At 38.2% G+C, this 21713-nt stretch overlaps 1 protein-coding gene across 2 annotated transcripts in view; it reads right to left on the bottom strand.

Annotated features, from left to right (window-relative positions):
* Positions 1 to 19985, bottom strand: part of LOC118432398 (hemicentin-1-like) — a 54399-nt gene extending 34414 nt beyond the window's left edge. Inside the window, exons 1-3 of one of the 2 annotated variants that reach the window (XM_035843951.1) lie at positions 19878 to 19985; positions 7120 to 7256; positions 1908 to 2246 (exon numbers count right to left, since the gene is read on the bottom strand). In XM_035843951.1, the coding sequence (XP_035699844.1) occupies positions 1908 to 2246; positions 7120 to 7186 (406 nt within the window). In that variant the 5' untranslated portion in view covers positions 7187 to 7256; positions 19878 to 19985. Of the gene's footprint in view, positions 1 to 1907; positions 2247 to 7119; positions 7491 to 19877 lie in introns of those variants that run through there. The other variant, XM_035843952.1, reaches the window with a different exon arrangement.
* Positions 19986 to 21713: the final 1728 nt, after the last annotated feature.

Here is a 21713-nt window from a genome sequence, read left to right on the forward strand (position 1 = left end):
GATAAACTAATGCCCAACAGAAACATCAGACTCATTATATCACTTTGAAATGGACCAAGGAGTGGTACAGCCATGTTGTTAATAATAAATCTTAGAGAACTGAAAACTAAAGTTCCAAAAATTCGACTTAGAGTGGCATAGTGGTGAGGTTAAACGCAAGAAAAATAAAATCCAATGCAATGATAAAGCTTAGATAAAGGAATTGCAATCGATTTTAAGAAACAATACCTCAATTAGCATCTAACAATATATATTTTGCTCCCACAAATGAGTATATCAAATGCATTAAGTATATTTATCTACTTTTTCTTTACTTTTGTACACTTACCATTATTCAAGCATGCCCTTTGTATATTAATGTGCCCATCTTTTAGAAGCTTATCGTAGACCGCTTTATACTAAATACCCTATGCTAAAAATTTCACGTAATTATACGAAAAGTCCTACCCGTTATCTCTACTTTGCAGATGAAATAATAACAGTTTTGTTCTGAGCAGTAAAATCAACCAGAAAACTGTTTTGACGTACGTGTTGCGATTGTCAGATTTAGTTTTCTTTCGGCAAATAGCGCTGGCAATTATGAGCTATATCAACTCATGAGCAATAGCAATTGCCTGCGCTACCTCTTTGATAATACCCCCTTTCCACTAGGACGGCGTTCTCTATACGACCTAAAATTTGACGTATACCCTAACCGAGTTTTAGGAAAGAACGAATCATTTTACACTTTCTGTGTTTTGTTGTCTTTTCAGTCACACTTTTACGTTTTGTATGATATACCCAGTATGAAGTAACAGGCTACACATATCCTATTTAGATCGTGGTGAGAGCGCAGCGCGATCGCCGTCTAGTGGGAAAGGGGCCTAGCATGTGTCGAGCTGTTAACGCAATTCAGACTTATGAAAATTGTTATGATTTTTAAGATTTAACTTTTTGTTACGTTTGACGTCTATAGATAAAGTAATATTTCATTGAGATGAAACTTTTACCACGTCTGCACTTTGACAAACTCAAACGAAATCACAGCATAAAAGTCATTGATTATTTCATAAAAGCCTTTGACCTCAAGGTTGCACATAATGAAAATTTCTAGTCAAAATCCATGCCTCTATCTCAAACGGTATGTTGCAATTCCACAGTGTATTGGCCTCTGATTGGTAGTGGTGTATCGAATTGCACACCTCCCCCTTTCTCCGATTCTTCGGAGACCTGACTGTTCAGTACAAAACCGGATTGCTCGAGCAGCAGTATTGAGAGTAAGATGAGAAAGTTAAATGCGAGTGCAGAAACGAATACGTGATAGACTGAGGCGCATCCAAACATCCAAATAAGTTCGTTAAAACTGGTCCTAAAACAAAACATAGATAACTAAAAGGCTCACAGTGACATTAACAATACCATTCCACTAGGAAGGCTAGCTCGCTGTGATCTGATATTTGACGGATCGCTTCAATGGATTTAGAAGAAAAAATTGTACGTTTGGGAATTTTGTTGTCTTTTCAGTCATCAGCTTAATATACATTTTAACCTCAGACGAGACTACCTACCTACTATACCTAGCAAAACGTACTGTTTAGAATATTATCTAAATGCTGTCTGCAATTAAAATATCCTCAATCCATTTTAAAATTAACATACATATTTCTATTGCATTGTATATATTTTATGCAGAACAACACTCACAAATTGCATTGATATTTTTTGCCAAATAACGACGAGACTACCTACCTACTATGTCCAGAAAAACGTATTGTTTAGAATATTGTCTAAATGCTGTCTTCAATGAAAATAACCCAAATCCTTTTTCATATATACATGTACCTCTATTGCATTATATATATATTTTTTTTTTCAGAACAAAACTCATAAATTGCATTGATTGGTCAAATGAAGACGAGACGACCTACCTACTATATCCAGGAAAACGTATTGTTCCTCCTGACCAATCGTATCGATCAGCACGGTCATGACGTAATGCCCCTCGTCAGCCTCGTTAATTTTCCTGATGGTGAGAGATCCGTTCGGATGCAGCTCTGCTCGGCCCTTTAACGGCCCCAGAGCGAGAGAAGTCCGACTCACGGGAGTGTATATGTAGACAGGAACTCTTCTGCCCTCTATGTCTTGGTCTAGTTTGTTCCATGTTAGAACTATGATGTCCTTGTCGCTGTCGTAGCTAGCGGGGAAGGTGACTGTGTCTCCGACCATTCCATGCACGGTGACTGACATGAATTTGTTGCTGAAGACAGCTGTGGAAGAAAAAATGCAACATTATCGTCACAACAAATGTATATTTATATTGTATATTTATGTATGTGGTCCCACCTATCAGGCTAGCTGCATACGTGCCCACTTTGTATTGACCACGTGCACGTTGGAAACTGAATAAAGTTAAGTAAAGTAAAGTCACAACATGACATTATGAAAAACACAACGCTTAGATGCTAAGGACATCCTGTCATTGGGCTTTGTGGCGTGGCATCTAAAGGCTTGGAGTTTGAATTTGGATCCTTGAGATGCTCTAGTATTGCGCCAATAGAAAGGTACTCTACACATTTTTTTCCATTCGACTCAGGTGGGAACTTGTACCTAGCTACTATTGGGGACGTCCTCTAAGATGGGACATAAAAATGAAGGCCCCATGATTCAGTGTAGCTAAACATCTAGCACGACAAATAGCCCACCACATTTATCGAAGCGATTTAAGGGTCCATTCTGGTGTCAGTGGATCATAATTTACAGTATGCTATAGAGGTTATCAGATTAGAGATGATACAGTCACAAATGTGGTAAATACCAACGAATATATGAAGAGTTGAACAATAAAAGGCATCGGTTGCTTTCAAAAATATTATAACCTGATTTCTTTGAGTTTTTTGCAATTTGTACAGTGCATTATGTGCGTAGATGCCTATTCTTAATCGATGAAAATGTCATCAACATTTCTATAGATGCCAGTTCCATCGGTATCCTCCCAACAGTACTAATGAAGTTCACACAAAAGCTTTATACATATTCACGGTGACGTCTCCCTTGCAAATGGAACCATTTGTATTCCATGAAGATTACGATGTCTATGGTACCAGAATTTTTCCCCGACCCCGGGCCAAGACGATACAATGGAAACCTATTCCAGTCAATAGCTGTCGATTTAGATATAATGCTGTATTTAAGGTAAGCCCCGGGTAACCAAGTTGGCTTGCATTTTTTCAACCTTTATTAATATTCACATAACAGTGTACAAACATCATAATACACACCTTACAATACATAAAAAGCAATAGTGATCAAGTTCATGAGGTTACAAAGATTGTGTCTATTTCTATAGTGTTATTTAACCTGTTTCTAAAATACGCAAAATTTTACGTTTTTAACAAAACATAGATAGATACAGTATACAATGTGGAAGTGTGGTGCTGGTAGTAGGATGGCAGTCTTTAATTACACCGTACCTAATTGTATTTTTATCTTGTACCAGGTCTTGGCTGGTGCACCATTTCCACCAGACACATAACTGTTCTTTTATTTAATAACATAAAAAAAGAAACTGTACATTGTTTCCGTCATTCCACAGACGTCAATGTATGGAATAATGGTAGTCCCGACCATCTCATCGTTCCATAATAGCATGACTATGGCCGTTTTCAAGGCAATGCCTCAGCATGAGAACTACCGAACCTGGTAGGCGGTAACTACCCAATAGCCATAAAGTCTCAACGAGGTGGTGAGTGGAGGACACAAATAACACTTCGTCTTCTCACCCTTTTAAGGTTAAAGCCTTCAAGATTGCTCTCTTAATTCGCAACTACCGGACCAAAGGCAATGGTAATGCGGCCAGCATCTTTGCTGAAATTCACAAGGTGTCATTATGCTTTCCGTTAGATCCTGTCCCTTTTCGGATCTCCTCCCTATCAAAGAGGGATCAGGAGAGACTATCTATGAGGTGGTAGGAACATTGCAAGGATATAAGTCTCTAGAGGTGATACTCCTATGCATAGGAATCCATTGCATGTGCCTTTGAGAAATGACATCTATCGCCCAAGGGTATAATGGCTGGATAGGGTCTTTTTGAAAATGGCAATTCTTCAAGACTAGGATCCGTCTGTGCAGCTCTTTACTCAAGGGGCCTGTCTTGACATCTCCCAGACGCCCTGCTGCTTGGCTGAATAGATCTTCGGCATTAACCCGCGACGTCTTGTCAAGGAAGGCATCAAGGAGATATTGGTGATAACACGCCCGTGACATTTTCCTCGGCTTGCCAGAAAGAGAATGAGCGGCGCGTCGTCTCGAATATCACAGGCAAAATCATTTTTGTTTGTTTTTTGTTTCCTTTTTTTAATAGTTTCAATAGTAGTTTTATTCAGGAAATCAGCATCGCAGCGTGTACAAAACAAGCTGAATAACACGGATTTACACAATTGTTGTACGGCAAATACAAAATAGATATAAAAAAATATAACAATTACAGAAAATGAGGAAGAAACACACTAATTTTATTGAAAAAGTACATGTAATGATACCAATAAAAGTGACGGCAGACGGAAGTTGGACGAAGTGACGGCAGACTCAAGTTGTAATCAACTCATTTTAACGCCGCCACTTGTAAATGAATTGAAAATGATATATTACACAGGACTGTAATAAGCACATAATTAAATAAGAATATATATACGTGAAAATATACAATAGTGAGCATGAGTCACCCCCCTTATCGTTAGAAAAAAATAGAATAATGCCTGAGCTTCTAAACGATTTGAAGTAATGATATAAACTTGTAAAGAACAAAAAGGACTGCCACATAAAATCAGCATTTATTTGGCACTGTTTGCAAGGGTATCAAAATCAACTAAGCTTTGAATTATCCCAGAAGCTGTTCTGTCCCAGAAAGTCATTTGCAAAACGGTAGACAGGAACGATTGAATTGATTAACGAGATAGACCCTCCATTTTAAGGCTCATTAATGACTGCATATAATCAGGAGAGTTTAGGCAGGTGTCAAGCTAGGGTGATTGATGGATCAAAGATTTCAACGACACGCTGCTTATGCCATGGATTAGACATCAGTGGCAACCGATAATCTTAAACAACGATCTATATTCCTTTGATGCTTATGGCAGAGTACTGCACTTCTTCTAACCCTCTTTTTTTCCGGGAGAAATGATTAAACTTGATCAAATTACCGCATTTTCATTAGTACACGGTGGAATTTGTCAACGAGGCGCGACAAGAATGCAAATTAGTCATCCTATAAACCGTGCGATTGGCTGGAAAACTAATTCCACTGCCTCGCTGGTTGAGGACAGGCGGCAAGCGATGAGTAAAGGTCTTACCGTATCAGCAGAATGACAGCTCATCTCTCGCGCTTACACCGTTCCTGACCTTCGCTCTAGACTAATCTAAAGCGCGAGTGATTGAGCTTTTCAGTTGGCGCACAGTTGCCTTTATTCCTAGATATCCTTTTGAAAGATTCACCGTCATCTTTGAAAATGTATTCTCATCACCCTTTCTGCTGGCGCCGGCAACAGATCTTGAGAAGGTACCAAATCAAAGGCGCTAATAATAATAGAGTGGCACGCTAAGCCGAATAAGTGATGTCTTATGCCAGGTACCTGCCTGGGAAAGTACTGCTCGTCTAGACCGAGTAAGACTCTAAGAGTAAATTCTGATAAAGATGGATGGGACATTTCTTCCGAACAGATTAGTGGCATCCGAGATGGAAATGTAATATCCTCCACTTGTGAACTGTTATTTTTCAATAACGATGTTAAAATCCATCATTGCAAGTGCCGTGCCGCGAGGTGAAAAAGAAGAACATAAATCACGCAAAACTAGTGTAGATTCACAAACATAGCTCATATAGCAGGTTGGAAACATCAGGCTTTGGCAATCATTTGGAAAAGTATCCGTTTTATTGACCCTAATTCCTTTAAATCAAGATCCAATCAAATGAAGAGGATATTCTTTGGTATCCAATGGATGACACGGAAAGTAAACTAGATTTGCAAACGCTCTCAGGATTGATTGACGATAGCCGAGAAGCAATTTTACGGGCCCGGGGAGAACAGGCTTCTCTGTTCATTATCAGCGACCTTTCCAAGAGCCCCTATGATAGGACGGCCCACCAACAGGCCTACTAATTATATACAGAAGTAATTGAGAAACCCTTGTAATTAATTGCTCTCCTCCCAACGTTATTCATAACCTTAAAGCTCTATCAGTATATACCGCCACAGGATATATTAATCAAGCTATGATATATCATATCTCTTGTAAACTTTTTTTATATCAGCGCAACCATGCTGTTTCAAATTGATGCGTTGCCTTGAAAATCCAGTCAGATACGGGGTGTTGTCTAATCCTGGTGTCGATTCGGCAACTGTTTTTCGCTGATCTTTTAAGACCAGAGATAAACTTGCCCCCGACCCGAGCAAGATCCAGCTTGACAGGATACTTTATTTTCTCGACTGGTAGGTTACCGTGACTAATCACCCCTGTCAGGACCTTATGGATACCTAGATCCAGAGCAGGAAAAAGAACTGCGTAGCCATCACGAGCTGCATTACCCTCCATCTAAAAACATTTCCCCCCTGGTGTTGCAGAGGTCCCTGAGTGTTTCTCACACGCATTTTCTGAGTCGGTTATCGGAAAAGTTGCATGGGCAAATCCGGTGCAATTAGATACACGCTAGAGCAGGCAGTGTATGGCTTCTAGCGTCACCATTATTGAGGGGCTCTGTACATGTAACTCTAAGGCTGTAGCTGCCTATAGCTAACAGATGGATGGAACGCACGACTGACCCGCTCACAGAGTGTGGAACTGCGTTTATAAGCAAACAGCGCACCTTCCGCTCCAAGAAGTCGAAAAATTTTGAAAGTGGTTTCTGGTTAGTTATTTAATATGCGATAAATATTTAGTGTATTCATGGTGCTAGTCTTTGAAACCCTAATACCAATTCATTGTTTGAAGTTCTCATGAAACATAATATTTATTGCTTGCTTTGTAGCGTCATAAACGTTTGTCTGTAAACAAAGTCTGCCATTGACATGACTACCCTTTAGCCTCACGATACTGAATACAAAGCATCAGAAGAAACGACATTGGTGTTTATAAAGTGTTACTTACCTGGCACAAGGTGTAGGATAAGGAGTGCTACAGCCAACCCCTCCTCTTTAGCCGCCGTGTCTTTCATGTCTTCTTCACGCGCTCTGTCTGGAACTGCTCTGTATGTTCATCACATCAGCGTCATTCCCATTATCAACCTGCACGGGACAAAACACCACCGTCACATCGACACCGCTTATACGGAGGGTGGGGCGATCGCAACCGCCTTTCATGTCTCTACCCAGCCCGCGAACGCGCCGTTATGAAAAGAAAGGTGGCAGAATACATCAGTGGCGTAATATTGCCTTGGCGTGTCTGGGACGATCCAGGAACATGCCATTACTTTGCGAGGGGGTGGGTTATCTGGGGTTTATCAACCGGAGGAAACCGATATGACACGCCGTACATGTGAACATCAGACAGGCAGATACGTGGATGATTATATTTTAAGTAGACAGTACGTGAGTTGATATTCTCGCTGGCTGCTCACTGAATATTAGCCAATATCGTGTTCTTTGGCAAAGGTGACATGCCTCGCACGGGTTCATAGTCAAACTGGCAAACTGAGACCGAAAGGTCGTATATTAAATATGCAGGGAGCACCAGGGACCTATTCGGCGAATGAAAACCATTACGTCTCCTGCTGGATGAAATGGTTGGTCACTTTCACGGGTATGCGTATCCGAGAATATGCTAGACGTGTGCAATAAGAAAAAAAAACACACACAAACACACGATAATTTACGGCGCCAAGCTTCCTGGATAAATTCCACAGAAGAGACCGGATCAAATGACTTTTTAGAAACCAACTGCGTGTAGGTAACACCGACATTGATTTTCTTGATTGCTTTGCAGAGTACGGCAAGCGAATTCCTGGAAGGGTATATACCACGCAGCATCTAATGAAAAAAGACTATTTATGTTGAAAACAAATAACCTGACCAACACATGGAATTCCCGTATCTAGATGAAAAATTGGGACCAGGGAAAATCTATCTAGAGGATGTATGAAGGAAGCTCATCTGTTGGAAACACTCTCTCTAGCCTTGTAGTCCGAGAAAGGGCATTAAATCCCCCTGTGTCGGGCTGCGAATGGGCAATGAATTACGTTTCGATTTCTCATCACACAGTGGGGTACGCTGCGTTAATAGTGCGGTTATTAAAGGTGCACATTCAGTTTTGGTCCAGATGGTATGTCAATAGCCATCAGGATGAATCAAATCGTTGGGCACGGGGAAACGAAATTGCACTGGCGCGACCAAAAAATCAGGGAGCAACGTTTTAGGACCACGTTATGAGCCTCAAAGAGAGCATAGTGGCTTTTTAATATCATGGCCTTGGACGCCAATGTTTTGTAATGGGCTATTGTCATTACTGAGTATGAAATGTACAAATGGTAAGACCGTATCGTAATGGTAAGATCGAGACAGACAATCCCTGTTTATTATCATGTGAACTGTTCTACTAGCTAGGTCCACAAATTTGGACTAGTACAAAGCAGACTTAGGCTTAGCAACAAATGATTTTTCATCTACTTTCGTTCATTTAACGTTTATTTGTAGAAACGTAATAAACATATATATGAAAACAACAGTGCCACCCATTAGTTTCAAAACATTGCAATTTAATAAAGGTAAAATATAAAGAAGAAAAATCTACCAGACGCTACTCAACAAAACGTTAAATGCTTCACAGGGATTGTTTTTTCTTCTTTTATGATTTCTTGATTTCGAAGTTATGGACCATTCCACTAGAGTCTGTGACCGCGATACGCCTGGGGAGCAGCCAACTTTGACAAAATATTCTAGAAAATTTCCAAGGTAGAAAAGGAAGTTGTTTACTTTTTTTTCTTTCATATGTTGTTGTCTTCTAGATGAAACTTAACACGTAGCATCATGTTGTAAGTATAATATGAAGAGTCACACAAATACAATTTCCTTTGTACTACAGGTGCAGCTTATCGATAGCCGTTTACTGGAAATGGGTTGTTTCGAGTTTCATCAATCGCCAGTACAGTATATAGTAAGAAAAGGAAACTCAACGAACTAAAATGCTTCTATCTCTATTGAACAAGAGTGGTGAATGCCTTGTGACCTGATTCCTCAACGATATTTTTAACATTTTTACGCTTCGTGCGTTCAATGTCTTTCAAGCATACATTTTGTATATTGCATGATATCATCAAAGGTACAAATAAGACTGAGTTAGTGGCAAAGGCACAGTACGATCGCATTAGGCGAAAATCGATCGGACGAAGATTCTGCGGCAATCGCCCGAACCTCGCTTATAATGATGTCCATTTGGAATCCCCACTTTGTAATGGCCCCGAATGTGGCACAAATTTTGCAAATATTTCATTCCGGCTGGTTCTGCTTGACTTCTGCTAATTCGGTTTCAGTGTGAATGTCCTATAAGTGACACCGTCTTCACTTATGTTGAAACTGACCCTCTAGGGATAGACAAAAAGACTACATCATGACAAATTTATCTTTTGAAAGTGTAGAGGTTTTTGTCTTCTAGGGTACATATCGAGTGGCAGCTTGTTACACAGCTTTTAGTGTGATACCAAGAAGAGACCTCGTACTGCCTAACATACATGCAGATGTTAAGTGCCTGAACGGCAATGGGATGGAGGTCTCGGCTTTTTAGGATACGCGGGTGGTAAAAAAAAGATACCAGTCATCACTGGCGTCTTTTTAAATTTGTATGTTGTTTTCTACCTTCAATTTTTACATTTTCTAGATAAGCTCGTAGTTAGAATTGAGCGAAAAGAACAAAATAAGATAAAAAAACATATACCACGGTTCCAAATAATACTGTAGCATGTACTTTGTGTAATATATGTTACCATACATTGCATCATGTACAATTGCCATGCAATGAAGTTCCTCCCTATGAATGAAAAATAATTTTAATCTGAATAAAGTTTGCACAAATTAAATATACAGGCATGTAAATCAAAGATGATTAATGAATAATCTAGAAAGAGGTCAAAGAAATGTTGAAAATATGAAATTCATAAATATTTCTTTTTATAAAGAGCACACAAACTATATAGGTTTGATGGAGACCTTGATTGTGCATTGTCATCCATAAAATTTACTTGCTGTGGCCTTATGGTAGCAACTCGACGTACACTACGTCACTTTGTCGATATCATCTATCCCCGTCAGTCAAAAGTAATATGCAACATAATGAGAAAGTAACCCGCCTAGGTCGGGCTAAGCCTCAGTAATAATGCTTCAAATTGGGCGTCTGATACACGGAGATGACGATGTTACAGTTGATTTAGTGCTGGCGACGTCAGTGTAAATGCTTCGATAAAGACTGCTTTGAAGAACAGGTTTATAAGATTCTAAACACCTTGTGGTTATGAAAACCCATAGAATGTAGATTTGAATGTATGTTCTATCATATACTAGTATCTGTAGTCTATAAAGAGCTATGCATAGTTCCACAACATATACAGAAGTGTTAATAAATTTCTATTTAATGTGACACCAAAAAATGCATAATGTTTATAAAAATGCATAAACCTTTCTTGTAAGCCTAAGCTATCTTTTCATCATCATTGACGAAGTCTCGCTTTTGCAGTGTCTGCCACAGATACTAGACTACTAAACCCTAGACCAAGATAAACGAAATATGAGCGATCGTTTGACCAGTGAGTGAGTTTGGCCCGTGAGTGAGTTTGGCCAGTGAGTGAGTTTGGCCAGTGGCACTGGAAATAACTTATTTATGACATACAGTTTAATCCGCGGCCAATTTGTTGCCCATAAAATCCTTTGTAAGACCAACATTTCCTTAAACAGACAAGACATATTTTCGTCAATGTAATGCATATATATCTTAATTTTCCCTTCATACTATAATGCATAAAGTAGAATATCAAAATGTACTTTACGCAAGATAACAATTTGTCGATCAATCGGATGGGATTTGGAAACAGACGTTTAAGACAGTATTCGCCGTCTTTCTTGAGCGGCTGGAGGAATGGAGTTAACAGCTTTTAACAGAAATTGATATATTAATGAATCGAAGACAATTTAATTATAAAACGAAGTAAATACAATTTTGTGGGTCAATAAGTCAATTAGCTCCTGATATTTGAGTACAGGAACTAATCTTGTCTCTCAAGGTGGTAGAGCGAGGTACAGGTGCTAGAGAGTTGGACGCTTAAGACACCTTACCTGTTGAGGGTGAGATTCTTCATCCTCTCATGTATTGCCTATATAAATGTAAATGTCTTTTTTATGGTTGGTAATTGTAGCTATGTATACTTTCATGGTACCAAGTGAAGTAAAATGATAAAGTAAAGCAGTGAAATTTTAATGTTTAAAATACCAAAGCATACGATACATTTCAGTTGGTTCAACTTTATCGAAGCAATTTGCATGGTTTGTAGTCATCATTTTGACCATTTGTTTTCTGTTTAACCCTCAAACCACCGTAGCTTTTTTGTGACGTAGATTACCGTATGGGGTCAAAACTGACCCCAAAACGTTTTGTACAAATACAGTTTTTTGTGTGAATCTTTTTGTGATTTGTATATATGTGTAGTTTCATTAATCTATTTGGGACAGTCTGGCATGATTAGGTGAGAATACTTCTAGCTCATTATCATAATTTATGCAAAAGATCATGAGGACCACATTTTGCGAAAACGCTATTCAGACCGGGAAGGAGGTTTTTGATGCCTGTACCAGCTTCAATGCCATATGTCGCCTGAATGGCTTATGCTACGCCACCAAACTTGGGAACTTTTAAAAAAAAGTTGATAGCAAACATTTTCAGTGAACAAAGTATGTTCATCATTTTTTATGTTGCCATGGCAACGGAATTCTGACATAATTATTACCAAATTTTCTAATTTTGTAATAAACATTTAAGTTTTAAGGTTTTCTTGGCAAATAACTCTTGTTTATCACATCTTATAAAATGCAACATTAATTTCAGGACTAAATATTCATAAGTTATGCTAATTTGATGACGTCATCAGTCAAAATCCAAGATGGCGGCCGATATTACCTACATGACGTCATAATGTCGTCATATGACATGATAATAGCACAAAAGTTCTTACAATAATTTTGGCTAACATGTACATCATTCTCTAAAAATTTCATGATCCTACGATAAATAATTTAGGTGTGGGTCACAAACGTTTGTATAAAACAATGCTGGGGTCAGTTTTGACCCCACTGGACCATGCATAAACTTTTGAGGATAACTTAATCAACAATGAGTCAATCTCGGAAAAAAACGTATAAGAAGTTATAGGACAGATATACAAACAAACTCCTGGAAGGAAATTTGTTTTCGACCAGAAATGACATAATGGCACACATATTGATTTACGCCTGGGGTCAGTTTTGACCCCATACGGTGGTTTGAGGGTTTTAACCCTCATCCGACCGTTACATTTTTACGACGAATCTGACCGTATGGGGTCATTTTTGACCCCATTTTGTTTTGCTCATAGACATATTTCTGCTGGCTTATTTTGTCATTTCTATGTATTTACTGTTTCACTAACCTATGAAAAATATTTTGACAAGTTTTGGTGTCAGTAGTTATTACTCATTATCATAATTTATGCAGAAAATGAGGAAAAACCACATTTGCTCTGAAAATCTACCATACTCAACTTACTTAAACAATGTTTTGTCTTATCAATTTCTAAACAATAATTGTGATAATGCAATAATACCGATAGCTTAATAATGTTATTTAACAAGAAAAAAATACAATATTTGTGAAAAGTAACGAATTGATTACTTAATTATGCACCATATTCCGCCATCTAAACACATACATACAATAACTCTTGTCGGTTTTCCCGCAAAGATCTTTCTTGTAGGTTCTTTCTGCACATTCTGTCCATATATTGTTTTTTAATTAATTAGAAACATTTTCACTTTCATTAGCATAGGTAATTAGTGCGTATTATCATAATTTATGCAGAATGTCGAAAAACTGTGTTTTACACTAAAATACTAAATTTCTTTCAAAATATTCGGTGTTTACTCATCTGAGCAACTATAACCTGTTGCTGTAATAGCAATAATGAGGAATGCCTGTTATTTTATTGAAATGTCTTGATATTTATGTAATTAATGATTCATAATTGGCTGGGGTCATTTTTGACCCCACCGAACAAGACACAAACTTTCAAGTATAGCTTGTACAATAATGGGCAAAACTCGGCGAAAAATTGGTAGATGTTGTAAGACATGTATACAAACAAATTCATGGAAGGAATTTTTTCTCTGATGAAGGATGTTGCTATGGCAGATTAAAATATACGCCTGGGGTCAAAAATGACCCCATACGGTCGGATGAGGGTTAAAGCTTCAAACATTCAGAATAAAGGTATTAATAAGAAAACTCTTACAAAATATATAAGTTTACAAAGATTATGAATAAAAGTATAATGGAGAAAATGGTTGAATTGATAAATGTATGAATAAATAAAGGAATGGATTAAAGTCATTGTACGTTCATTCTCTTCAAAGATTAGCACTCTTTGTGATAAGGCGCAAATATATATGAATGTGATATCTTGCAACGTTTATAATTAATAATGTATACTAATAAGTACAATTTCTTCCATTATATTTACAGTAGAGAAGCATAGATTAATACATTTTAAAGTGTAGAACTGTCCATAAGGATTTCATGACCAATTACGTAAGAAACAGATGGTCACATCGACTGGTAAGCGTGTGTGCGTCCAAAAACTCGCTCTGACGGATGAAGACGAATTACATCTCTCCCTGGGTACACAGAATTGCTTTTCTACCGTAATCATTGATTACTTAAAGTCGGAATTAGTAGGGCCCCCTCATAAAACGATCTAGTAAAAGGGTCCATGCGACAAACGCTGCCTTCTTCCCAAATGATTTAGTCAAGCGCGTTCAATTAATCGATCTTTTATGCATTCGCATGTCTTTTCTGCTGATGTCACTTTATGATATTTGCAAGGCGAAGCCCTAAAATGTAGTGGGAGGTGTGCACCCCTCGCGAAGCCATTAGTGAAATTAAATGACTAGACCTTATGACTCCTGGATATTTCGAAGAATAGGTTTACCAATGGTATTCACACCGAGGTCAAGTCTTTGCAAAATGTCTTTAAGATCCAAGAAAAAGGAGATAAGAGAACGAGGACGGGGTCATGGTATGGCAAGTCCAATTCTCGATGTCCCTGAACTCAGGCGTCCATCTTTATTTATGGAGTACTTATAACTGCAATTCATGGGGCGACTTCAAAATTACATCTGACGGAGATTGGAAAGAAGCCATGCAATAAGAAATGAGGAACCACTAGGGGTTTATTGGGTGCCAAAGCGAGCAGAACGTGGGAAAAGGCATCAGAAAGATGGGGACATGGAAATCGAATTGAACACACCGATGGTGTAAATGCAATTTAGGGTCTTTCAGATAACGCAAGCCTGTGGGATATCTTCGGCAATCTTTGAGGGATCTTCTTTGTTAAAGGAAAGGGGGGGGGGGATCTCAGGGAATATGTCTCAATTCAATTCTTGCTCATGTATATGTGCTTTAACTCCTTCTTCTCCAAAACTTAGTTGTTTTTATTAAAGATTGATAGTTGCCTTCCATTTCTTAGAATTACTGGAGAAGTACAATATTTCCTGTGAAGGCTTTTTTTTCAATTATGTTGATACATTGTTAACAACTATCATGAATGTAGTCTTTGAGGGTTTCCGTGAATTTCTCAGCATATATGTAAAGTTTATTATTGTTTATGGTGTTTCTCTCTTTTGTCTTGTTTTATATACCTATTGAGGTTATTGTGCCTGTCTTTTTGGCACCTGTAAATGTTTATAAACAGATAATAAAACACCGTTGGAAAAATGATGATGATAGAAAAATACCATTTGGTCAGTAACAATCAAAAGACCATTTAAATCATACCCTGTTTTCAGCGAGGCATTTTTATGCTCCTTTACAGTTGAAATGATGACATGTTGAAACAACGATATTCAAAATAAGCACCCGGTTTAGGCTATAAATTAAAGCATTCATGAATGCTGGAAGGAATATTATCACCGCAACAGTAAAAATGCCATGTTAATTCGTCAATTTATTCTAATATAATAATATTCTTTTCCAAGTCTTGAAAAATGGTGGCCCCTGCAGTTCCGAAAGAGCAACTAGGGGCCCTGGTCTACGCCACTCATTCTCTGCTCCTATAGCTAGTGCTATCTATTTGTCAAGAATCGCGCCCTTACATGTCCAGACCACAACGGGAAGCTCTACGGCAGTACCGTTATAAGCCGCAAGGCGACCAAACATCTAGCCATTTTGAGATCTTACCAAGGCCTGTCAATACACCAAATATCAAGACGACCGGTTCAGGCATTTAAGAGTTATGTCTCTTATTCATAAAAGCCACCAAAAACATAACCTTCTCAGCGATGATAACTGTGACAGATTTGATTTAGATACATCTACTGTCTCGATCTCCCTTGTAGCTGGACCACTTGCCGTGGTTGCAGTTCTTGCCTAGCATCAAGACCACGCTAGTTTTTCGCACGTTTTTTATCTTTTATTTTGTACCATTGTACCATGAGTATGCTTAATGCTAGTTACTAATGTATATCTTGATGATGTCATGCTGCTGCTGCTATTGTATATATTATTGTATAGTCTATGTTGTGCCATGTATGAGTTTTTATCTGCGCAAGGCTGTCTCCAAAGGTGCATTTTGCACCTGTTTTGCACTCCCATTCACTCCCTGTGATGAATACAAATAAAGAAATAAAGACAGTGCTGTGACTTCCAAGATCTACGATTTCTCGTTAGCTCGTGCAATAGGGTATGTCATATCATCAGGCGCCTCGCAGCTTAACAAGATTTGTCAGCCACAATAACGATAACACGCATCATGCATATCTTTACTCGATGTTTATGATACAGATTTATTCCCCTCATTAAAGATTTATGATTTTTCAAGATATTATGATATGAACACTCACAAACATATCAAAACATCAAAGACCATAGAGTGAATAATGACTGCTAATGTATGATTAATCTGTGAAACGAAAATTAACAAAGCAATACATAACGCAGAAAAGAATAGTATCGTGGCGAACTATACAAAATAAAAGTATCAACCACAGATCCTTCGGTAGACAATCATAGCTAAACAATTTTTTTTTTCATTTCTTTTAGAACTGACTAAAAAGACAGGGATTGTTCATATTTATATACGTTGTAAGGCTCTGACGATAGATATTTAACTCCACGAAAAAAGAATAATTTGAGTCTGTGTGTTTCTGTATGTTTTTCTTTATATCTGTGCTTCCAAATATTTGTAGTCAGCACGTTTTCTTTCAACTCATGATCAATTAAAACTTTTAGATGGATTGGGATAATATTGAGAGAAATGTCATACTTTTGACATATGTAATTACGTACGTTATTTAAGTGTGTATTTGTATGCATAGATTATGCACATGAAGTGTAGTTTTAGGCTTAAACTATTTTATGGCGGTATAGGGTCTCCGAACTAGTGTCTCCCTTGTACAAACTTCACAAAATACAGTTGGACGTATCACGTTATGTTACGAGTGTTGTATCCTAACAGAAAACAGGAGAGTTAGATAGATAATAGGAAACTCTGGTATAGCCAGTTACGAAATATCTAGCTGTCTTTTCCAGAATAAAAACCTTGTTTTTTTACGACTACCAGATTCAGCTGTTTTTATTTTTACAAAGCGATGTTCACAATGTAATAAACTGGCTAGCTGAAACACATGTGACGACGATAAAAAGATACACAGGTTTGAATTTTAAGCCAGACATAAAAGGTTTAATTAAATGGGCTTAATGATTGCCAAACATAGTACCCAAAACATCAAACAAGTCCTATTTTTTTGTTGCCATATGGAAGTTCTTCCTCTATGTAGGTATAGAGTTTAATGGTTCTTTGCGATGGCCAGAGACTATAAATGACACGCATCTTACCAAGCACATTGAAGGGCGGGGGATTTAATCTAAGCCACGAATGTCATCTTCTCACGGACGCCTGTTTTATGACTGAAGTCGTAAAATAGATATTGGTGTTATAGGTCAACTGTGTCCTAATTTAGCAAGAATTCCCCCTCGGCACCTTGCATCGTGCGACCTTTTTCTCCAGCGAAGTGAGGCAAAATGTCAAGCTGTTTAGAATGTATATAGCCACGATGTGCACACAGCAGTCAACATGACTTTTCAACGATGCATGGCCAGACTTCAAATCCACAAGGATTTTGGGTTATCACGACTTGCGAGTGACGGAAACTCGGGGGAATTCTGATACAGGTCTTGGGTAAGCGAAGTAAAATGGCAAATATGTGGGTGGATATACCATCAGAATGCCAAGACACGGTTGGCTTGAGGAGCAGGTTGGATCGCTATGCATGGCGAAGATTTCGGCAGTTTTCTTACGAACCCGCGGCCATGAAAAGTAAGGGGATGTCAAATCTTTCATGTTTGCTGTGATAAAATGGGGAATATGGCCCTGCCTGTCATAAAAGCACCAGCCATTGAGGCATCGGTTATGACTGTGACACAGCCGTAGTTGACATTCACATGCCTTTCTGATGCTTTATTACCCTCATAAATACACTTCTCCACACGGGAAGAGAATAGAAAGTCGTAATAACAAGAGCATCATCACATCTGTGCCGACCATATTTCTTCTTAACATAGGCAATCTTAACGAAAGTCTTGTTCAAGAATGTCCAACAAATGGACGTCAAAGGCTTTTATGCAAATAGTGCTTTGACTTTGCTAACTGTGCTAAGTAAATAAAAATATATCTTGGGAACGTGTAAAAAGAGTCCAAACAAAATATATTTACAGTCATATGTGTTATTCCACAATGGCCGAATAGTTGAATGTTCAAGCACCTCACACAAATCAAAGAGTAACTGCATTGACTTCTTACGGTACCAAGCAACATCTTGGGGATACCTGACGACATATAGGTCTACACGAGTCATCTTCACTTATGTCCTATCTCCAAATATCCATACAAAAAAGATGTCATCTCATCACACAAATCAAAGAGTACATGCATAGACTTCTAACTATATCTAGCAAATATTACTATGCATATAGACTCAGATCTTGGACGTACCTGAGTAGATCTAGGTCGCATGCATCGTTGGTGTGTATCATTGAAGCTGCTGGAAGCTTGGGATGTTCTTGACAAACGATTGGACCTTCTCAAAGCCATACGTCTCCTGCTGATACCAGGAGATAACGCTCGTGTACCGGAAGAAACATTGGCGCCAGCTACAAGTCACGTGGCAGTTGGTAGTAGGAACCTGGTGCTCAAGTCATGATTTAAATTCATCTGGTGAGGTTACCGCTAGCCGAGTGGAGGGCAACGGAGATAATTGGAAAGCTTGGGAACACATGATGGGCAGTTACCGAGCGGTGCAGTGCAATAACGGTGCTTCACGCCTTTTTACCTGAAAGCAAAAGTAACTAAAGGAGACGCATACAAAGTTAAAGGCCATGAAAAAATACATCTTCAAGTTAGTAGATTTAAGGCAGAAAGTTAAAATGAATTAGATGGGGCTCTTATAATGCAAAATTGCATGCTAATTTGAAGTTCAACAGCATGAGGTTCTGGTGTGTGCTTTTGTCTTTGCTGGAATATTGTTGTAAGAAATATTGCTAGAAACAAGGTATAAATCAAAACGCTTGAAAACAGGGCATAGGACTACAAATCAAGAGATTAGTGTGATGCAATATTATGTCAGTATAGGAGAAAGGAAAAAAAATAGACTTTCAAATTTTTCTTCAGTGGAATGAAACTTGGCAGAAAAAATGATCAATTTTCGAGTTGCGTAAAAACTCCGAATGACCAAATGGATACAATTTATTAAAGAACAGTTACCGAGAAATGAAGAGATTAAGTCAAAATCAAATCATTTGTCTTGCAGATACGATAACCATTGATGACATAACTATTGATAAAAGCTTAAGTCGATCTGGAAAAACAATATACTTTCGTATTAACCCTTTGAGATAGATGCTGAATAAATTACAACTGATGAACGGAAAGAATTACAATACATTGTAAAACCAAAACTAGAAAGTAACTCAATTTACTTTTGTTATAAACCCTAAAGGGCCGTGCCTGATTATTTTATATTCATCCCAAATTAGTAGATAAATACTTCCTAAAGAAGTGAATTCTTAACTAATACTACAGACAATGTTTTTATGATCTAAGATTAAACGTTCATCTGTGTTGCAAGCTAAAAGACAAAAGGAAACTAGATTTCATCTTCCGAACACTTTAAATGATTTGGATCCAAATTTTCAGCTGGCTCTGTCAGCCTTGTTCACGGAATGGAGACAACCTTTAGCAGAGACGGGGGGCGACACATGTAATTCTTTACTGCAGTCAGGGGCTTTAACATCACATTCTGAAAATTACATCAAACAGTTCTATTTCAAAATATTTGGTAAGTTTGAATTATTTCAAAGTGTCTGTTAGAAAAGGTTAATTTTCTTTTATAATGATTTTCTGTGCAATAATGCAGTACATTAGAAGTACATACATTTGGGCTGATGCTATAACACGTGAAAGTGGTGAGCTCATGGCCTGTGACGTCAAAAGCAGATTGACCTCTTGGCCCTTCCCTGGTAATATCTTAGACGTATGGCCCCGAGAGTATTGAAAGCTCCTCAGCCCTCACGAAAGGGCTTTCTCCGAGTTATTATGGAATGATATAGATCATTTCTAACCTTACCTCTGCGTTTCTGAGCTGTCTACAGAATACATCTCAAAAGTTCATTCAGATCTTCAGAAGGTTCCAACGTTTCTGTTGCTGCATCATCAAAACGTTGATCCTGACATGCTGCATCTAAAACAAAAACATAGATAAAATGATATCTGGTCATTGTCGCTACGTTCTTATCAGTGATTGTCTTTATTTAGCCGTTTAGGACCCCTTTCTTGTGCGACCATACAGTAACCAAGAGGAGATTTGAATGGACATGGGATCTAAAATTTGATCAGGAGAGGTCTATTCTAATAGCCACATAAAGAAAGTATTGTTTGAAAAGTCAAATTTTCCCTAAAAATATGTCGAGTTTTTTCACAAAGTTTGTTAGATCATCGATGGATTTTTTTCTGGTAGAATATGCATGCTTTTTAATCTATCGGTCTAGACTGTCTGTCTAGAATCCATAAAAGTTTTTAGTGATACATATTGGTGCCTCTAGCTAAAACATGTCGACCGGAAGATGCTTTTTTCAGTTTTGACAGCTTTAAACATTTCTTTAACGATTCTCGTTCTTTAGAGACAGTGTTTTCTAAAAAAAGAAACAACCTCTTCTTATGCACGTATGGGTAAGACGATAGTATGCATTGTTGTAGCTATGGTCATCTTTTTACATTGAAAAAGTCACGATATCGAGAGACCTTGGTCTACTTATCTGCTTAGTGTAAAGGACATTCTTGTCACGAACCTAGCACCCTAAACGTGCATCTGAATTTAGAATACTCTTTTCAGTTGGGAAGATTAATTAGCAGTCGCGCCAGAGATTTAGATTACAGACTTCGATCAACCGGTACCGTTGCTTCCACTAGCTCGGGTCGAAGACGACATCCCCCAGTAATGAAAGCAGCCTCTATTGGTAAATCGAACAGTCGGCTGCCTTCCAGAGTTTCTCTGAAACAAAAGCTCGCCTCCTAGACATTTTAAATAGAAAGACTCTTAGGAAAGAATAATGTTAGCGTGATGGGTGTTCAAAGAGCAGTGAGGTCTTCCCCTTATCGATAGTTAAGGAAGACAGAGCACTGTATTGTAGGAATGGTTGAGGTCAAGACTAGGTCGTTGCCATTGCGGACAGTTTGAAGGCTTCATCAGACAGCGAGAAGAGCTGGCATGGATATGTTTCTCGTTAAGAACATATTTTTTACTGACAATGATTAACGATACCAACGCGCTCATAACTAAATATCAAACCCTAACGCCTACGGAACGTCACGATAAAGACATATATGGCTCCCTTTTCATGAAAAGATACACATTACATTGTATCTCGATGGCATAAATAATATCTTTACTGCTTTGCAAATATTATGACGTTTTTAAAAATATGATAAATGTTCCTAAGGTGAGCATACAAATAGTCAAGTCCAAGTGTGGCTCTCATTTATGCCCTCAGACACTGGCTTACATTCCACGTCGCTGGCATAAAGTTGCTAAACTGCTATTTATACTGCTTATAGAAGCCTATGAATGTCTATGCAACATCACACACAGCTAGGCGGTAAATATACCTAAATCTGGTATCTCACTGCACTTGCGTCACGCTTTCGTCACTGCGAGCTTCGAAAGATAATCAAATATTTTCTGAGATAAAGAACGAATTTTCTTAGTTTTTTTAGTATTTTACGCCTCTTAGATCATACTTTTACGTATTACGCAACATCTAAATAAAAAAAAAATCGGAGAAAACAGCAAAAGAGTGGCGCAATGAACGAACCCCGGAGTGACGCAAGTTTGACACAAGCGCAGTGAGATACCACCTCAATGGGGAGGGTGTGTAATTATTGCCACGTTCTCATCCCACCCAAG

The sequence above is a fragment of the Branchiostoma floridae genome, chromosome 15, assembly GCF_000003815.2.
Source record: "Branchiostoma floridae strain S238N-H82 chromosome 15, Bfl_VNyyK, whole genome shotgun sequence".
NCBI classification, from domain to species: Eukaryota; Metazoa; Chordata; class Leptocardii; order Amphioxiformes; family Branchiostomatidae; genus Branchiostoma; species Branchiostoma floridae.